Below are 21,579 nucleotides of genomic sequence, written 5' to 3' on the forward strand. Positions count from 1 at the left end.
TATAACTCTAATGCCTCAGTCAGTATTGGGCTGGACATCAACAGTGAACCATGGCGCCCCTTGGCTGCTCATTCCAGGAGCTCTGCACTGCAGGCGAGAATGCCTTTTAAGCTAAAAGCTTTGTCTTTCCCACTGTATATGGAAAAATTGACTATGCACTTTCATGGAGAAGGTCTAGCTTAGAAATGTTTATATTGGAACAAGCCCCATCTCTAAATCTGGGCTTGTTACTGAATGGTATTTTGTTTCCTTGGATCAGGGAAGGGGTCTGGAAACATCTGTAACTGAAGTATTGTTTTAAAATCAGCAGAATTTTCCCCCCTCAAGTGACAGATAACAGAATTGCTTTAAATCAAACATTCTCAGCCTTCCCGATCCATTTCCTTTCATAAATGTGCATCATTTTGTTGTCATTAAAATGGCAGTGCAAGGACTGGATTTGCAGCATATCAGGCCTTGTCATCTCGCCTGTAGACATTTTCTTTTCACTTCGGTCTGTGTACTTCTTCTTCCCTTTTATGCGCATACCAAAGCAGAACAGCTATCTGGATCACAACAGCTGTTTTGGGGCAAAATTTCAAAGCAGTAAACAGATGACAGATTGTAAAATGCAAAACTCTGAACTATCCTCCAGAGCTTTTACTAATAAGAAATGTGCAGATTATTTATGCCACTTATGAATTATGCCACTTATGAATGAAATAAACATGTTAACTAAATAGTATTTTGCAAAAATCCCAAGATGAAATCTTAGGGGAGAGAAGTAAAGGAGAAAATTCATAGGAAATATTCTCAAATAACATGAAAAGGATAGAAGTGCTATAGCAGTTTTGAATCTCATTCATGTTCTAAAAACGGAATAAATTACATATTACAACATGATATTATCATTAAAAGTTTTAAATAAATATTTGCCACTTCTTGAGAAGATTTTTGTTTCGTTTTGTTTTAAATTAGCTTCCAAGATTATAATCAGGGGGTGTTCAGAATGATAACACATTTGTCTTGCTCTCTTTAAGCAGCTGGTGCTTAGTATATTTGCTTATTTATGAACTATTGGAAACTGTCCCTATCACCAGAGTCCCTGAACCAGACTGCCCTTCTGAAATACTCGATCCTTGGTTTGAAAATCCTTTCTCAGCACATTAGGTGCTTGACACATGGTAGATGAACAGATAACTGTTAAGTTAATCCTAGCCCCACATTTCACCAATAAGAACGTGAGGGGTAGAGTTTCATTGTTATTTCTATTATAAAACACATTAATGGCAGAGTAGAAGCTGAACACACATCCTAAATTTGGAGTCAGCCACAGTCCCTCTGTGAAATCTATCCTCCCTTACTGTTTTAAGGAAAAGGTGTTGGTTTCATAGCTCAGTCAAATGTGTAATATTGGTATTTTATTAGTACAATTTATGGCCCTTAGTGTTCCTATTAGGTGCAACCACATGAATGTCAAGCTGCCATGCATTTTGCCTGATTAAACATCTGCTCCTGATACAGGAGGGGAAGCACCTGCACACCCTGGTGCATATTACACCAAGGGCATCCTTTTCCAGGGCCCATTGTCAGATCCCTCAGATGGAACAAGGGAGGTGTCAGGAACACAGCTGGATGTCATAGAACCAGCTTCTAATGGGAGCTGACTTCTCCAATCTGTAATCTACACTATTTGCTTCACAGCTATTTCTACCTGCACTACAAAAAACTGTTAAGAACTAAAATAGAAGCTATAAATTATTGTATTCAAATTAGATTGCCATATGCCAAGACAAGTAAGCAGAGGGCTCATGGGCAGTGTTTCCTATCTCAATTCAGTCAAACATCTATGGAGCAAGCAACAACCTGGGTTAGCTCAAGTGTTTGCCCCACTCCAACTCCTCCTCCTCCTCTTTCCCACTCTTAAATGCCTGGGGGTGGTGTTAAGATATTTTTATGATAACTGCACTCCCCAGTGAATTAAGGGGGGGGGGGGCACACAGAGTATCTTCAATGAGCTTTTTTTATAAACTTGAGCAAAGTTGATTCTTATCCCTATATCCTGGGGAAAGACAGAGATGGACAGCGTAGAATTGTTTACAGCTGCAGAAGAGATATCCTGCAGTCTTCATCATCATGCTCTTCATCATCATCTTCGAAGAATGTGGTATAGTGAAAACAGAAAGAGCACACTGAAAGTTCCACTGACCTGCTCTGTGTAGATAGCTGTGGATAAGCCCCTTACTTTGCTAGGTCTGAAGTTTCCTAAACTTAGAATTAGGGGTTAAGTAAAACGTAAGGTCCTTGCCATGTCCAGTATCTTATGATTCTGTAATTCCAAGACACATTCAATACATATTTACTAAGCACCTATTGTTTGAAGATTCAATGGCAAATCAGATGAGTTCAGCTTGTCTTCTCAGGGAATTAAATCTTCTGAGGCATAAAGACAATAAATCAGGAACTTCAAGTGTCACTGCTGAGCCTTGTGCCATAAAAAGATAAAGAGCTGCAGCTTACTGAAGAGGTGCCCATTGGCACAGATAAGTCCGAAAGCAAGACAAGAAACTAATAGTTACTCAACTCTTTCTCTGCCCTCATATTGGAGTTTAAATGGACATTATTAGTTGATCCTCATAGCCAATCTAGAAGACTACACAGTGATCTTTCCCATATTTTTTCAGAACTGGAAACTGGGACCTAGATTTGAATCACCTGGGCAAGGACCCCCAGTGGTAGAGTTAAAACTGGATTCTAGATGATCTCAGGGTTTCCTATTCCAGGTTGTCTCCAAAAGATACAACCACAGGGAAGTATATATACTGAATGAATAGACTGCAGTGTATCACATCAGTGCCCTTGGAAGATAAACCAATGAGGTGTAGAACCTGGAAGCATCCCAAATGCAAGCCCAATGGGAGGGAAAATGCATTCATTCAGTCAGCAGGTATTTACTGAAGAGCCACCGAGTACATGGTGGACAAATGGGGACTTGAGCCTGGATACACACATGAACATTTCTTAAAATGCCGAACATGGGTTGTCATCAAATCCTGGCAATTCAGGTAGTTAATGCTAAAGAAGTAGCACCTAAAAGTGCCTGTTCCTGGTTCAGGTGGAGGGGATTTGTAGAATCATTAGAGAGAGAGAGAAAAGAAAGAAAGAAAGAAAATAGTTGAAAAGAACTTTGCACTACATGTGAATTGCCCTTAATTCATTCAGTTTAAGGTTTAGTTTTACAGAAAAACCTGTCAAAATTGATACATTGAAATGGATTCCATCTTTGATACCAACCCTGATCTACTCTGATGCCCTGAAAGATCAGCTGGACAAGGGGAAAATGTGACTTTCTCAGATAGTTATAAATTATGATAGAAGTGTCCAAATGTATGAAGTGCAATCTGTTGTTCATTAGTGCAGGTTCAATCCCCAGATGGATAGAATTCAATTTGTTAGCTCTTTCTGTCCCTCACTCATTATTTCAGAAATATGCCTTGTAAGGAGCGCTTGTAGCCTTGTTGTTTCCTAACTATGGACTTGAATGAGACCACTTAAAATTCTTTTGTCACCACCAAATTAATGTTTAGAATAATTACAGTTTAAGAGAATTTTCCACTTCAACAGAGAACAATTATCTCTCAAGAACTGATTAAAGTTTTATGAAATGTGAAGTTGCAGGAGGATGTTGTAGGAGATCACGGGTGTTGCTATGGTTTTGGCTGTTTTCAGAGATCAGACCTGAGCAAGGCTGAGGGGTAGGGCCAGCTAAGGAGACAGAAAACATGAATGATGCACTGTTCCCCACCAACAAAGAGTAAGGAGTGGGACCATGAACAAGAAGTAATTGAAAAGAAGTCAAATATAAATAATCCCAAACCTTTGATCTATATCCTGTTTTGTCCACAGAGTAACCATGATTTTTTTTTCTAAGATTTATTTATTTATTTGAAAGGCAGAGTTATACAGAGAGAGGAGAGGCAGAGAGAGAGAGAGGTCTTCCATCTGCTGGTTCACTCCCCAACTGGCCGCAATGGCCAGAGCTGTGCAGATCCAAAGCCAGGAGCCAGGAACTTCTTTCAGGTCTCCCACATGGGCGCAAGGGCTCAAGCACTTCGGCCATCTTCTACTGCTTTCTCAGGCCAGAGCAGAGAGCTGGATTGGAAGTGGAGCATCTGGGACTTGAACCGGCGCCCATATGGGATGTCTGCACTACAGGTGGTGGCTTTACCCACTATGCCACAGCACCAGCCCCAGTCACCATGATTTCTGGTGCCACATTTATATATATATATATATATATATATATATATATATATAAAGTAATAGATAACCTTGCTTCTTTTGTTTTAGGGTTTAAATGCATCCTAAGTGGTAAGTCAACATCTTTTAAATCAACTTTTAGAAATTTGGTGAAGGCACCTTGATTTTTTGAAAGAGTCCTTGACCTTCAGGTGTCTGAGAAAGTCAGATGTCCTTTCACACATCTACTGGACCAACGGAGGGTCCTTGGGTGAAGAGCTGGTAGGTTGATTCTTTCCCAGCTCTACTTGAGAGCCTTCTCCTGCTGCAGGCCTGAGAATGAGGGTGCTGCTTACTCTGTACCTGCAGCCTGCAGATCCAAGATCTGCCCCTCCTGCCTTGCTCTGTGCCTGGAGGCTGACCTCAAAGACTACAATGTCAACCTCCCTTTGGTAGCAGGAAAGTAGTAGAAGGGAGAGTTTCCTGCTTTGGGGCAGAAGCTGTGGCCCTCAAGACTGTAGCTCCCACCAGCAGTCTCTCCTCCTCCACAGCTCTGGCTTTCCCTGGGTTAGTGTCACAAACTTTCTTTACCCCTTGGGCCTCAGAGATGGAAGATCTTTACAAATTCCAGTTTGAAGACTCCCAAAGCCTTTCTATTCCTTGCTCCATTAACCTGCCCACTCTTCTGTAAACCACCAGTCCCTTGAGTTCTCTTCATTCTCTTCACTTGAATCCTCTGCAGTAACTTCTGTTTCCTGCTGGGCTTATGACTGGCTGCTCCACTGCCTCAATGACAACCTCTGTTCTGATATCTATAGCTTTTTCCATTTCCTTTCATCCAGAGAAATCCTTTCCAAAAGTACCTACTTAATCAACTGTTTTAATATACAAATTACTTTACCTTCATAAAAAAGATTATATTCCAAAAATTAGCATAAGGACTTAATCTTAAATTCCCCAATTTATCTTTATTTGATCTGATTATTGCACAATCTTTTCCTGATTCTCCTTTCAGCTCTAGACCATCTGGAGACCTCTCTTGTGAGTCACACTTGTTATACTCTTGTGAATCTAAGGCCAGAGACAATTGGGGTTCCCATTATTAGCTGTGTTTGGTCCCTGAGGAAGCAGAATTCTCTAAGTTTAGGCCCCAACTACTTTCTTAGGCCAGAAATCAGACCTGTAAATCCTCTTACATGGATTCTAATATGGTGCTTTCTCGGTGAGTTGGAAAGTGAAAGTGTTGTGCAGAATTTTGAGAATCTTTTACCTCTGCATTAAATTAGTAACAACCAACTAGAATAACTAAGCACTCCAGTTTGCACAGGTAGACATGTAGTTTTATTGCTACAGTGAAATAATTAGTAGAAATCAAATTAAAAATGACCAGAGCACTTTAGAGGAATTTAAAAGCTAATGCATGCTTTAACTGATATAGACACAAAACTACTTGCAAGGCAGCCACATGGAATGAGATAGCTTCTTGCTGCAAGATGAAAAACAAAGGAAGAAGGAATTAGGTAAGGCATGTTCTTATGCCTATTGTTTTAACTGTGTTTAATGATAATGGCACACAAAGTGAATAACCAGGAAGTTAGGAAAATTATACGCAACATCTGAATCTATTGTCAAGACTCTATTAGTCACTTCCTAGAGATGATATTTTAGAGACTTTACCAGGTCTAAATGAGGAAATCCAATATCCAGACAACCTAAGTAGGATTTTTGTTTTCCTTTCTTTATCTCTTCACTGCACCCTTTCCTTCTTTCTCTCAGTCTTTTCTGAAAATTTGTATACCCACCATATAGCTTAAGAAATATAATACTTCTGATAGAGTTAAAGACTGTACACCTTCCCTCAAGCTCATTTCTTTCCTTTACCCTTAATTGGACTGATCTTTTAGATTCTTATTCACCTATTCACACTTTTCTTTATGTTTATGTATTCCTGCATTATGCATTAGGCAGTATTATTTCTACATTTTTAAAATTATATATCGATATATGATATATATACACATATCACACTGACTCCTTTTGTAGGTGGATTTTTTTCCTTAATATCTTATTTAAAAGATGCATTCATAATTGGAGGGACCTTCACTTGTAAGTTTTGCCAAATTGCACTCCAAAATGTTTACACAATTTGCCCTCCTTTAATTCATTCTTTACAAAGTCAAATAAGTGATTTCCCACTGACATTGTCAGCATCTCTCTGCTAATCACTGTGATAAGTGATGAGGCTATAAAGATGAATAAGACACGACCTCTATTCTCAAGGAACCCACAATGATTTCAGGGAGGCAAGGGCATAAATTAAAAATTGTGATATTGCTATACCACGTGCTGTAATGAGGCATGTGCAAAGTGAGGGAAGGAGTTTGCAGATGATGCAGGGGAGAGACACTATGACACTACGTGCAAAGACAGTGTAGGTAAGAGTGTAGTACAAATAGGGGGCGGGGCAGTTGATATGTGTTTTAAATAGAGTGGAGGGCACCAAAGGTGACCTAAAAGTGTTAGTTAGGATTAGATTGTAAAAGAGGAGACTTGAAAGTCATACTAAGGAATTGCCTTTACTAATACAAAGAGCCATTGGGAGGTTGGGAGCAGAGAAGTTATATGGTAAGGTTTTAAAAAATTAATTCTGGTAATAAAGAACAAGTTGGTGGGAGAAAAATCTTGCAGTAGTGGGGTGCAGTAGAGTGGGGGATAATTGTCATAATGTAGAAGAAACAAACACCCAAATCTTGGTAAGTTGTAGAGTTTGGAAGAGAGGAAGACTCATTCTAGTAATATTCAGAGGTAGACTGTAAACTCCATGAGGCCATGGTTACAAACGGTGGTTGGAAGTGGGAACAGTGTAGCCCAGGTGGAGGCAATCAGAGTGTACATTGCGTTTAGAGAACTTAAAAGCAGTAACAAAATGTAACAAAACCCAGTCTGCTTTTTATTATCACCATGTGTCAGCAATACAATGTCAATGACAAAATTCTCCCTGAAAAATCTTTTGTAATTTAAGTTCAAGAAGTTGCTGTGGTTACTATTGTTTTGATAATGGAACAAACATGTAAGCTTCAAATTACAATTACTAAGCTTTTAATAAACTATATATTTCTGTTTAGAAATTATTTGAGAACTTCTAGTTCTACAATTCATCCCAACACAGGTAGGAGTTACTGGCTTGGAGAGTTTAAGTTTATAACAGTTCATAATTGTGTAAGGTTATAACAGTTCAGAATAATATTATGCAGCTTCAGAGAGGAATGCGAAAGACCACATATGAAGATTTGAATAAACAATGGTAGCACGGTCATTGTGAAAACAAAGAGACAGAACTTGAGTACTTTCGTTGTATCATTCTATCTGCAAACTATCCTCTGATCCTTCTAGAGTTTACTGTTTTGGAAACATTTCAACAAATTATTGCAAAATATATTAATATAATTTAAATTATTTACTCATTATCTTTTCTTTTCAAGTTCTGTAATCTTGATCAATTATTTAGGTATAAGGATACAAATAGACATGAAAGAGGCTATAAGGTGGACATGCATCCGATGCCTATACAAATAGGGAAAGACTTTTATAATATGTTTCCTTTTTTTAAAATTTATTTGACAGAGTTAGACAGAGAGAGAGACAGAGAGAAAGGTTTTCCTTCCATTGGTTCACTCCCCAAATGGCCACTATGGCCGGAGCTATGCCAATCCCAAGCCAGGAGCCAGGTGCTTCCTCCTGGTCTCCCATGCAGGTGCAGGGCCCAAGGACCTGTGCCACCCTCCACTGCCTTCCCGGGCCACAACAGAGAGCTGGACTGGAAGAGGAGCAACCAGGCCAGAATCCGGCGCCCCAACTGGGACTAGAACCCAGGGTGCCGGCGCCATGGGCAGAGGATTAACCAAGTGAGCCACGGTGCCTGCCCCGCTAATATGTTTCCTTTTGAAACATATTATAAATAGTGTAAAAAGTCAATTCTCATCCAACAGAAGATCCAGACCCTAAAGGTATTCTTTGCCTCTCCTCACCCCTGTAGGTGTGCAGAGATGGATGATAAGTAAGAGAAGGAGGCTAGGAGATGGAGCAGAGTCTGAAGGCCACAGATGTGGAACCCAGAGCACAGATAGGGGGCTCATCTTCCCTGTAATGAGGAGTAGTATCACTTCTAAGGTGAGCAGAGGATATACAGATGAGTCCAGTCGAAGGAGAATTTTGAAGAGAAAGAGAGAATGAGATAAACCTATAAGGAAGAGCAGATGGGAAAACAGACATGTGCTGTGGGTCACTTTTTCTTGAGTCTCTTGAGTGATTCAGAGTGAGGATAGTGCAGGGTACCTCAAAATAGAAAAAGGGTCATCTATTTTCAATGAAAATTAATTAACTATCACAACCATTGAAAAGCTTTGCTGCTTTCCTTTAGTACAGGAAGAGGAGTCATTGTCATTTACAGATAAGTCAACCTTTAAACCTCTTGTAAAAGAAAAAGGTATCTTAGGCAGATATGTGCAAGATAGTGGGAAATTGGTAATTATCAAATTGTCTCAACTGGGGCATCTGTTCAGGACAGCAGTTCAAATGGGCTAGGGACACCTGCATCCCATATTGAAGTTCATGGGTTCAACTCCAAGCTCTGCGTCTGATTCCACTTTCCTGCTGATTCTTACCCTGGGAGGCAGCAGGTGATGGCTCACGTACTTGAGTCCCTGCCACCCATGTGGCAAACCTGGATTAAATTCCAGGTTCCTGGCTTCAGATTGATCCACCCCTGGTTTTTGTGGGCATTTGGGGAGTGAACCAGTGGATGGAAGAGATCTCTCTCTTTCTCTGTCTCTCTCTCTTTGTCTCTGTCTTTTTCCACCACCACCCCCCACTCTTTCATATAAAATGAAAACAAAATATTGGATCATCCAAAAGCACCTAGCTCAGTCCTTGATGACTGTCAATAAAAACCCAAATGGAGATGAAATGTCCATAATCTCACAATGCTGAGTCCTTCTAAATGGTCAAGAAATCACATCAAAATTGCCAAAGTGGTAGTGGGCATCTGGTCTAGTGGTTAACGGACCTTCGTCTTATATCCCCATATCAGAATGCCTGGGTTTGATACCCAGCTCCCAATTCCAGCTTCCTGCTCATGTGCACCCTGGAAGGCAGTGGCACTTGGGTCTCTGTTGTTCCTGTGGGAGACTCAGATTGGGTTTCCAGTTTTCAGCTTTAGTCCTGCCCAGTTTAGCTGTTGTGAGCATTTGGGGAGTGAACCAGCAGATGGAAATATTTATCTCTATCAGCTCTATCTCTGTTCTCTCTTCCCTACCCTGTTTTCTCAAATAAATAATTGCTTTTAAATCCAAATGCCTATAACTCTGAAGTCATTTCTTTCTATTTGCTCTTATAGCTAGCCCTGTGGTATGCATCTCTTCCTTTCTTGGAAATGTGTCCATGGCATTTGCTCCAGTAAATTAAATAAAACTGAGTCAGTTTTCAGATAAAAAAAAAATCTGGCAGAAGCTATGTTGTGCAACCATAGCTCAAAAGGCGAGGAGTGAAAAGAAAAAGCCAGTTACAGGGTGCAATGTGAGGAGAATCCAGAGCAGAAAGAAGCCAGATGTTAGCAGGAGGTTTATTTCAAGAAAAACCAAAGGAAAAAAGGCACCACTGAAGCCCTATTATGTTATAAAAGTGATAATCACTACTATAAATGAGTGAAAATTAGTGCTTAAAAACTGTTTTAAATAACTTTTCAGGGAGAAAATTAAGGTTCATCAATATTAATGTACATAATCATTCCCAAATCCAGCATTTCAAAAGGAAAATCTGTGTGGCTTTAGGGGCCTTGAACTTCCTCCTTTGATCTTTCTAATTATACACATAAAGAGGGCTATTTATTAGCAAGAGTTAGAAGTATTTCAATATGCTACAGTCCAAACAAATATTTGATTGACAGGGTTTAGAGATAGCTATTTGAGATCTGTGGGTGGAACACTGGTTTCCACCCATGAGAATACCCATGAAGCCCATAAAGAATGCTAAGGATTAGCCAACAAGAAGCCTGTGGGATGTCTACTCATTTGATTAGTATCTCCCCACTCTTTACAAATTGTGAGGGCCTGGCTTAAGAGAGGTCAAGACATCCCTGTTCTCATTGGAATTCCTCAAGACCTGAGTCATTGTCTCTATTTCATTGGGGATTAAATTAAGAGAATGTTTTGGACAAGACATGGCAGAGATGGGTGCTAAGTCTGAGTCCAAAGGGAGCTCTAAAGAGCTAGCTAGGAGAAACCATCATCACAGTCTGGTTTCACCTTTTGTCCTCATTTTATTATGCCAAACGTAGGAAGAGATGCCATTCAACTGGCTGAATCTCCCAGAACTGTTGAAACCACTTTCCCAATCAAGCTATGGTGAAATCACTGTCAAAAACTAAAAATTAGCTTTTCTTATTAAAATGTGGGGAATTTCAATTACGTAAACAAGAGCTTAGAAACACTCAAGGGAGAGTCCATGCACAATTCTCTCCAGATTCAAGTAAAATCAATCACGAAATCAGGAAGCTAACTTCTTGCTAAGTGCAGCACATTGCATAATGCATTTAACTCATTTTGGAACTCGGCATATAGGCTTACATTTAAAAATTCAGGACATGTTAGCCTTTACCTGAGAAAATATAGAGCCAAAAATGATATCAATAGTTTAATTTGGAATTTCTTTCCATTTCAGATATTTTGCCTTTATTTTTTTTTAGTAGATGCAGAAAAATGGCCCTTGGGATGCCTACTCATTTAATAAATTTGTATGTTCTCAGAAGTCATTATTCCCAAGCAAAGGCTAGATTGATATTTTTCAATAGATTAAATTGTGTTGCTCCCCACTAGAAGATATTTGAATACTATCTGATTCTTACGTCTGCCCAAGTTTTAAGCAGATAGAGATCAGCATTGTTCAGGACCCACTGACTCTGAGTAAGAGCACAAAGCTTAGCTCCTAAGTGAGCATCCTCTATGTTAAAGTGACTTCCATCATTTACTAAAATGAAAAATGAAACTCGCTAGAACTAAGCCTAGAGCTGACCTCATTGTTGCTTGGAAACTAGAAAAGCAAGTAGGTTTGTTATATACATACAAAAACCAAAGCAGAAAGATGCTTTAATGCCAACTGTCAAAATTGATGAATACTAATTTGGAAGGTAGAAGTGATTCTAGACAGCACGGAATGAATTTAAAATACAGATATATAAATATAGTTAGCTTTCTACTTTGAGCCTTGGTAAATTGAAGCAAAAGCGGGTAAACTAACATTCTGGAAGTCTAATCTAGGAAGTAAAATGAGTTGAGTCAATATTCATAAAATGTTTGTACAGCCTTGTTGAAGACACAATGCAAATATGTGTTCATAGAAACAGAATTTATAAATGTCTATTTTGGTGCAAAAAATGAAATCCATACCTAGCTTTTTTCATAATATGCATTTTCCATGAACTTTTGAAGTACCCTCATATCTTGTTCAATTATAGTGCAGGTCTTCTTAGAATAGGCACAAGGGCTATACATCAGACTCATTATAATAGAATTTTATCATCATTAATTCATTCTCATTTGTTGGACTTAGAAATTAGGGTCTGAACTCTCTATGGGACATAAGTACCTATTCAGAGACCTCAAAAGTTGTCTCATACCTTTAGATAGCAACTTTAGGTTCTTTCTAAAGCTCATCAATTTTTACCATTGTTGGTTTATTTTAATGGGTCATCAAGGATCTTGAATTCCTTGAGAATTCTATTATAGCATTTAAATTATTTTCTCAATAAGTCTTTTTGAAAGAAATTTTGAAGTTCTCAGAGATTTGGTGTCTGTGCAAACAGTGACTTCCAGTCAATTAATCAGCTCCTTTTGTGATGGCGTTTGGGGAACAGAGGAAGATTTTTGAAAAGATTTTAACCTAAAATTGTATTACTTAGGTTGGTATTCACTTTATTTGATAATTCTAAATGACTTTTTTTAAAGATTTGTTTTATTTATTTTTAAAGATTTATTTATTTATTTTGAAAGTCAGAGTTACACAGAGAGAGAAGGAGAGGCAGAAAGAGAGGTGTTCCATCCAATGCTTCACTCCCCACTTGGCCACAATGGCCTGAGCTACGCCGATCCGAAGCCAGGAGCCAGGAGCCTCTTCTGGGTCTCCCACATGAGTGCAGGGGCCCAAGGACTTGGGCCATCTTCTACTGTTTTCCCAGGTCATAGCAGAGAGCTGGATTGGAAATGGAGCAACAGGAACTAGAACCAGTGCCCATATGGAATGTCGGCACTGCAGGCAGCGACTTTATCCACTATGCCATATTTTATTTATTTTGATAGGCAGAGTCACAGACACGGGGTGAGGCGGGGAGAGAGACAGAGAGAGAGAGAGGTCTTCCATCCGCTGGTTCACTCCCTAAATGGCCACAACAATAGGAGCTAAGCCAATCTGAAGCCAGAAGCCAGGAACTTCTTCTGGGTTCCCAACATGGGCCAAGCACTTGGACCATCTTCCGCTGCTTTCCCAGGCCATTAGCAGGGAAATGGATCAGAAGTGGAGCAGCCTGGACAGGAACTGACACCCATAAGGGATGCCAGCACTGCAGGCAGGGCTTAACCCACCACACCACAACACTGGCCCCTAAATGACTTTTATGATACAGATTGAGCTATCCTTCAAAGAACATGATTTAAAATTTTTAATAAAATTCAAAAAGATGTTCTGTACAGAGACAATGTTGTTATTGTGAGTCTGCAATTCTCAAAGGGACTTCTTTGAATGAGGACTAGAATTGTTATAGTTGCATAAATGTTATCCTCTGTTGAAAAACAATCTTAATTCATTATATCTTATGAAATAATATTATGATCCATAATAGACCTGTGTAAATAATACCTCCTGCAATGATAATAACATGTACTACCATCCCTAACTCCCATAAGTGCAAGTGGCACCCAATACCATACTACTTGCCTCCTAAAATTCGCCTACTAATAATTTGTATAAATGTAAAATTAGGCAATGCTGTGGTTTGGATATTAACTTGGATGTTGAATGTCCCCCAAAGTTCTATTTGGTAAAGGCTTGTTCCCCAGGGTGGCACTCTTGGGAAGTAGTAGAAACTTCAGGAGGTGGGGCCTGGCAAGAGGATCTTAGGCACTGGGGGCATCCCAAGAATGCTGTTAGAAAAGCCTGAATTTGAGCAGAACTTCGCTCTCTCCCTGGCTCACCATGTACGGGATCCTCTGCATGCACTCCACCGTGCACCACTGAGGCCTTTGCCAAGCCTGCGTAATTCTGTTTGGCCTTTCAGCCTCCAAAACTATGAACCAAATAAACTTCTCTTTCCTACATAAGTAGCTTGCCTAAGGTATTTAATTGTAGTAATAAAAAGCTGACTAATACAGGCAGGAACACATACATCAACTTTTACTCCAAGCCAGACCTCAGATTCATCATAACAAAGTAAGCAAATGGGAATTTTCATTCTTATCCTTCAAAAGCATAAGATGAATCCAATCTTAATAGCAAAGCAGGAGGAAGCTGTAATAACAGAACCAGTTAATAATGAAAAGCTGCAAATGATTTAGAACAAAGTAATTGAGCAAAAAGCAATTTGGCTAAATAAATTATTTAAAAAGTAAATATTCTCAATGGATTTTATATTAATAACTATATTTTAAATGATGTGCTGATTTTGAAAGTTTTTTCTGAGCCTATTTTGAAAGTTTTTTTGCTGAGATTTAAAGAAGATATTTTACAACCATTTTTAATCAATTTCAGCCTGCTTTGGAATAGCAGCACAAAATTTGAAAATTACCTAAATGTTCAATAAGAAAGGTTTGGCTAAATATATTAAGGATATAGCAGATGGTTAGGAGCTCAAACCTGAGAGAAAAGCAAGGGATCTAAATCCATGTAAGCCTTAAAGCCTCCATCCGTGAAATCAGTATAACAGACTCCACCTCCAGATTCAGTTCATGGAGTAAACTGAGAGGATCACAGAACATGGCCATCAGAGCTACTTCAACATGATATTCACATTCAGTTCATTAAATGCTGAAATAAATTCGATCTGTTTGTTTGTATATGAGGGGCAGCATGTGTAGGGGAGAAAGAACAAGATCTAGAGCTGTCTGAAACTCTGTCAAAGTTGTATGCCACTGATGGTAATAATGACCACACTTCAAAAAGTTCACAGAAATTTGAGTATTATGAAAAAACCATGCATGAGTTTTTTAAAAAATGCACCAAAATAATAAACATATCTGAATTCCATCTTTCCAGAAACTTTTTGAAATCTCTTCCTATATTATAATTATCATCTTCATAAATATTATCCTTGTTGTTAGTATTGATTTTTTAATTAAGGCTATGGAAGCATCCCAGATGGTACGGATCCTCCACGTGCTCTCTAACATCTTCCACCCATGCAATTTTGATGCCTTTTCAGGACAGTCTTTGCATGCAGGAAAGGAGGCTTGATGTGGCATCTAAAACTTAATACCGTATACGCACACATAGGCATCTGCACATACACATACAGATACACAAATTCAATTTCTGGTTAGTAAACTCCAGGGACTCCTCCAAAAGAACACAGACACTAGTTTGTGGGACAACCACTCAACTCTCACAGGTGTTACAATGGCTAAGGATGATGATTATCAACCAAGAACAAAACTGGAAAATATCACTCTGCTTCCATTCTTGGAAACATATACCTATTCATATTACATGTACCCCTATGAAGTTTCAAAGATTCAGTTAAAAGGAAATCGCAGCACTCTCTGTAGCCAGGATGAAATATTTCCACACAAAAGAAACAATCTTAACAGCTTTTCTCTCACAATACTTAAACTTCTCTTGAGCCAAATAAAAATGCCATTGCAGGGAAGCCCCTACAGTTCTACACCACAAGGTACAAGTTACCTGGTTCCTGGGCTTTAGCCCTGTCATCAGAAGCCCCTCTTGCCCAGGACCCTTATCCTTTAACCTTTATGGTGTCTTTATGTGAATGTTAAATGGATAGCTGGACAGGAAAATATATTTCTTTCAGGTGGGCAAAGCCCAACAGGAAAGCAGCTTGCCAGATTTCTACTCCTGCAACTCCTGCCTTCCTGGGACAGGGCCAGATCACTGCTTGACACAGCCCTGTCCTGCCTCCCTTTTCTCCCCATCTCCCACAGAATGAAACCAGAGCCAAAGCATCCTTCCTCCAAGGTCATGGCCTTAATCTGGGGAGTGCACACTGAATAATGACAGGCTATCCATGAAGTCTCCTCCTCAACTTGGCACAGTATGAAGATTTCATGTTGTGTGCAGTCCATTTATGAAGTGATGACTGGACTTTTGAGAATGACTGGAGACCAAATCCAGCCCTAGCAAAGGGTAGTGGGTGCATTAGCAGTGGACACTACTGGCTTCCAAAAGCACATAGGCCTCGGGTATGCTACCCTGGACCAAACCCTTCACATCACCAAATTTTCTTTGAGCTTTTAAAATATACAAGGCACCGTGAGATGCTTTCCAAACCTAGTTGAATATCAAAACCTTTGGGGAGCTTTTGAAAGATGCAGATCCTTCACAATTTTTCTGCAATTCTAAAGTTATTCTAAACTATATAGTGTATTTATTTTAAAGAATACAGATCCCTTGACTTCATCATCAGAACTAGTTGTTCAGAAGTCCCCCTGATAACTGTAATATGGTCAGAGGGCTCAGAAACCAGAGTTGCAGAGGCTACCAAGATAATTAATATTAAGACTCTCCCTGCTCATATCCATTCCTCTTATAACTAAAGCCCTGCAGTAGTGTCAAACTTCAGAGGCCATCAAATCAATTTCTTGGATCATGACTAGGATAGATTTTAAATAAAATAAGGGAATGTTTTAGGTTTATCATGCATTATAAAATTAACTATTGCTTTATGAATCTTCTGCAGCACATACATGTGTGTATATAGATATACTTACATCTGCATCCATATAAATATTTATACCAATAGAAATGTAGATATAAATATCTGCATATAGATACAGATGCCTATCTGTGATCTTCATCCCAGTGAAAGCATGTATGTTTCATTTTGGAGCAAAAGCTTCAAACATGAAATTAAGTGATCTAAACTGAACACATCCTATTACAACTTTAGTTCCCCAAGAAAAAGGCTTACCATCAACCACAAATTCCCTGCCGTTAAGTCTCAAATTGGCTCCCTCTTGGGCTTAATTTCTCTCGCTTTGAAGGATGGAATTTCCTTGCCTTTTATTTTTAAACAAATGTCATTATTCTCTATCGAACTGCCTTTAAATTAATACATTAAGTTTGAGTTTTAGGGCCCAAACTGGTGGTAGTATTATACTGTGAATGGTGCCTAGTCTTTCTTTTCATTACAGAGGACAAAAAAAAAAAAAGAGAGGAAATAGGTTTGCATAGCAGTCAGAAGGACTTCAGCCATATGTGATGAAAAATTTCCTGGTAGCCAAGACAGTACAAAATACAATGGGTCAATGAGGGGTGTGATGTGAAATCTCCTACTCTGTAAGTCTGTGGAAACAATTCAGATGCTTATCTGTCTGGAATTCTTTAGAGGTAAGCCTGGCTGGCGGGCAGGGAGTGGACTTCCAGGCCATGAAGGCATTGCTGCCCTGCATCCGTGAGACATTCCAGAGAAACACCAAACACATATCTAGAGACCCAGCAGCACAAGCCACGAGCAATCTCACGAGGGCGCCCCTACCGGGGCACCTCTGCCTTTGGCGAGGGCCTCTCGTGCAGGATGACATCCCCACATGCCGCTTAGCACGTCTGGGTGCTGTTCTCACACCACGAGGAGGAGGGAAGACGACGCCTATCAAAGTGAGGAAGTACATGAAATATACGAACAGCACCCAGCCGGGCCGGCAGGTAGAAGAACTCATGCACATTAGCATCCTTATCCCTCACTTATCCCTCACTTGAAAATGTTAGGATCTGAAGTACACGTTTTTTAGTAACGCAAGCTGATGAAGGACACTGCTCGAAGTTATCAGACCTTAACCAATAATTCTGGAACCAGAAGTCTTCATTTGTAGGAAACATAATGCAAGTTCTCACTCCAATAGTTAGGCTCTGCTGTTAGTTGGGAATGGGAGAAAACATTAGAAAAAAATTTTCCCCTTACTGTTAACCTAGAGACTTATTCTTCCTTACAATGATAGGACCGTGTTAAGGATATTCCTGTTCTTCTGAAAAGTGGAAAAAGAGGGAAAATAATTTTGTAAAACAGGAGATAGTATATATGTGGTCTGTTAATGAATGGCATCATAAAGAGCTCATTTTAGGATGTTTTTATAACGAAATGTTTAGATAATCTAGTGATCTTACCCTCTTCTTATGCTCAGAAAATGCTGACCCAAATGGATCTTTTGACAATTAAAATGATTTTGCTGTGTCTCTTGCAGAAATGCGATGCTGGATTCTTCCGAGCTGGGTCAGGGGAATGCTTGCCCTGCGACTGCAACGGCAACTCCAACGAGTGCGCCGACGGCTCTGGAGTCTGCGTGGTACGTCGGGGGCACCCATCACCTTTCACATACTTCGCCGGTCTTTGCATCTTGGGTGGGATTGGAACTCTCTTCCTGGAGGTTTCAGCTACGTAGGGGCAAACTGCTGATTCAGTTCGTGCTGCACCTGTCGACTTTTTCTGTAACACACACGCGGTAAAGTACCTTCGGTTCTAAGGGCCACCCAGACGTGTGCATGAAGCGCACGTGCCCTGGAGGTTCTTGCCCCGCCACTCTCGGCAGCTGCTTTCGTGCTGTAGGCTCCTGGCCGTGGGATTGAAACTAATACACAGAGGAGGAAACCATCCGTCCAAATTCCTCAGTAATAGTGTCTTTAGTCATATGTTTGGCTTCCCTCCACGTAAACCAGAACAAAGCAGGTGTTCGCAGCCTATTTTAGAACACAAGGTAATCAGGTCTTTAGGTCAAAATTAGCTTAAAAGAAAATTTTAAATTTGAACCAAACAACCAATGAACGTGAAAGCTTTGGCCCTGTGGTCTTTGTAATTCTGTGTTGAAGCCCACAAGAGAGTTTTATTCTTTAACTGGAGTGAATTCCCCAATAGTGTGTTCTTCAGTGAAACACGGCACTGAGGAAGGAGACCAAGAAGTCTTCGAGTAGGAAAGTGCTGGCTCCATGGTTTCCATTTTCCCTGACTGGGGTGACAACCACGTGGAAATGGGTACTGGAGTACTTACCAGAGGTGCCTTTGCTAGAAACCACAGGGGATGCTTTCAAGGATTTCTATCCTAATCTCATGTCCTCCTTCAAGAGCTATTTGAAACAGAAGAAAAATTTAATTCTTCAAGTTCCTTGTCTAGCAAAAGAGGCTTTCCAGAACCACCAGAGTAGTTTTGCATAAACTACAAGGAAATTTAGTGAAATGCACTCAAAATTAGCATTAGTCCCCCTATCAAACAGATTATTTTGATAAGTAGCCTCTGAGGCGTGTGCATGAAGGTGCTTTTATTTTACACATTACGTTGAGATGACAATTAGAACATTTTTATTTATCTTAACTCTAAAAGGCTCCATTTTTCTGGGGGCAGAGAATTAAATGGCAAAACGTTAAACCCTGCTATCTCTTTATAGTCTTTGTATACTCCTGTTATTTCTATTTTCCCTTCCCCCATCCTCTTAAATAACCATAACATCCAGGATGTCCTTTGTGGCCGTGTAGGCAAATGCAGCTGCCAAAGTCTACCCCCTTTCTAATGCTTCCATCTCCGGTTTCCTGTTATTTTAATCCCTGTGACATTTCAGGGGGAAAATCCCATGGATACACTTGAAGTGATAATGTACATCTCTGATAATATGGCCAATTAAAGACCCTTTGTTATCTGCTTTTTTAAAAATATAAGACAGTAAGGACTGCGGAGCCCATCAGCTGCTGTTAATAAGGTCAGTCCATAAGAGAGAAAAGACTGAAATAAAGAAGACAAATGTCCTGCCAGCACCCACAGAGCACTGACTACGCCACTCCTCTTTACAACCACATTGTTAGAATGAGAACACGCCTGGCTTTATCTCTCAGAAGTCGTGAACTGCTGAGAGGGACGGTCTTTGACCAATTCTGTCTCAATCACAGGGGTAGACCAGCTTCTATAAATGTTTGGGATGGGCGAGGGTGGAACATTTGCATGCACACTCAGAGAAGTTGCCAATCTTCCTGCAACTTCTTTGTTCTGAGACAGAAAATTAAAACTAAAAGAAATAGCCATTCTACTATTCTTACTGGTGGTTCCCCCATCATATCCTATGCAGAGGGAAATATCCTTTTCCCCCTCATTTAAATAATATATGTTCAGCATAAGCAAATAAAGCAAACAAGAACCAATATAGAATAATATGATGTTTAAAATACAAAGTAAAAAAATCAACCACAATCCTATCCCCCAGAACTATACATATAGATATACTTGTATTTTTATAAATTTAATTTTAAAATAAAAAAGGACATACTTTGTATTTAATTAAATGTAAATGAAGGAATTAAGAAGGCTACTTTGTCACCTAGTTGGCACAGATAGTAACTATATGGTATCACCTTACTAAGTAAATGAATGCATTGATTACTAAAATAAGCCAACCCAATGCTAGGCCCTTTAATTTGGTAATTCATAAGGTTGTTGGGTCACTCCCTAGTCTACTCATGGAGCAGACCTGTCCCGGCTCATTCTCATTCATCAGAGAGCCCCAGAAACAGAGGCTCCAACATGATCACTTCTTTGTAGCTTGCTGTGGTCATCAGTGTCGGAATACTTCACATCAAAGTCTACGGCTATATAGCTCACTGGAGTCACCTACTGCTTTGTACTCATCAGCATGAGAATGTAAGAGGAACTGAATGCCACTGTCCACTCTTCCTTCCTCTCCCAACTGGCACTCATTCCTCTAATATTCCCCACTTCAGTTAATGACAACTGCCTCTTTTATTTATTTTTTTTAGATTGATTTATTTATTTGAAAGGCAGAGTTACAGAGAGGCAGAGGCAGGGGCGGGGGGAGATCCATCCACTGGTTCACTCCCTAGATGGCCTCAACGGGCCGGAGCTGCACGAATCTGAAGGCAGGAGCCAGGAGTTTCTTCTAGGTCTCCCACATGGGTCATCTTCCACTGCTTTCCCAGGCCATAGCAGAGAGCTAGATCGGAAGAGGAGCAGCCGAGACTCGAACCAGAGCCCACATGGGATGCCAGCACTGCAGGCGGTGGCTTTACCCACTACTCCACAGTGCCAGCCCCACAACACCTTCTTGTGGCTCCCTCCTGCTTACAGGCCAGAGATGCTGCATCAACCTCTTTTCTTCTTCTTCAACTTTCAGTTAGACACTGAGTCCTGTCAATGCAATCTGCAATAGAGCTTCCTCTCGCTACACCCTGCTCTTCCTTAATTCACAACCCCAGCCTCCCTCAACCGTTCCCCTGGCTCCCAACTATCCATCATCCCTACTGCAGACTCTCCTTCCTCTCCTCTGTTCCCTGCCTGATGATGGCAATGTCTTTCAAAAACAGCCTACTGAAGGCAACCTTCTTGCTGACATCCTGCGGGAGTTTCTGCTTCAGGTGCACTGAGCACACAGCCTCCCGGATTCGGTCTCTCTGTCACACTCTGTGTCTGAAGCTACTCCCTTAGACTCCACCCAGGATTTCTGGAAGTCTGACTTCAAGGCCTCTGTCCAGTGCCATCACCTTCATTAAGCCTTCTCCCACTTTCTCAGGAAGACACTGATGCTTCCTGTCCCTGTGTTCAGTAGTAAAACATACCTTATATGTACCTCAATCATAGCCTTGAGCGCACGATGGTACTCTTTATTTACCACTCTGTTTCCTTCATGGGGCCCTGGGGTATTCCAAGGCAAGAACTAGGTGTTCCTCAATCTAATAATAGTCACAAGCTCATTGTCTATCAGGATATCAACACACTCTAGGTTTGTTAAGTGAATGAATGCATTGGTTAGTAAAATAAGCTAACATAAATAGAAGGCCCTTTAATTTGATAATCTCTGAGATTCTTGGGTCACTCCTTTATTCAGGGAGATGTGCTATGTTGTGCTAGAGAATCAGCCTCCAGCCTCACCCTAAGTAACTAATAAACACTGCTGCCCATACTAGATGTTTCTCTCCAAACCCTTGCTTCTCAGGTTGTAGTCTACACCAGCAGTGCTGGTGATATTGGCAGCTTGTTAGAAATGCAGACTGTAAGGCCCCATCCCAGATGCCGTGATCAGAAATCTGCATTTTCATCAGATCCCCAAGTACATTCATGTGCACATTGAAGTTCAAGAAGTACTGACTGAGGC

The 21,579-nt window shown here is 40.3% G+C and overlaps 1 protein-coding gene across 2 annotated transcripts in view; it reads left to right on the top strand.

The window, feature by feature from the left end:
* LAMA4 (laminin subunit alpha 4) overlaps window positions 1-21,579 on the top strand; it is a 158,027-nt gene that overhangs the window by 20,399 nt on the left and 116,049 nt on the right. For both annotated transcript variants that reach the window (XM_070073692.2, XM_070073687.2), the window contains exon 2: window positions 17,676-17,777. In XM_070073692.2, the coding sequence (XP_069929793.2) occupies window positions 17,676-17,777 (102 nt within the window). The remainder of the gene's footprint in view (window positions 1-17,675; window positions 17,778-21,579) is intronic.

The sequence above is a fragment of the Oryctolagus cuniculus genome, chromosome 5 (assembly GCF_051225735.1).
Source record: "Oryctolagus cuniculus isolate XC-2025 breed Fujian yellow rabbit chromosome 5, ASM5122573v1, whole genome shotgun sequence".
Taxonomy (NCBI): Eukaryota; Metazoa; Chordata; class Mammalia; order Lagomorpha; family Leporidae; genus Oryctolagus; species Oryctolagus cuniculus.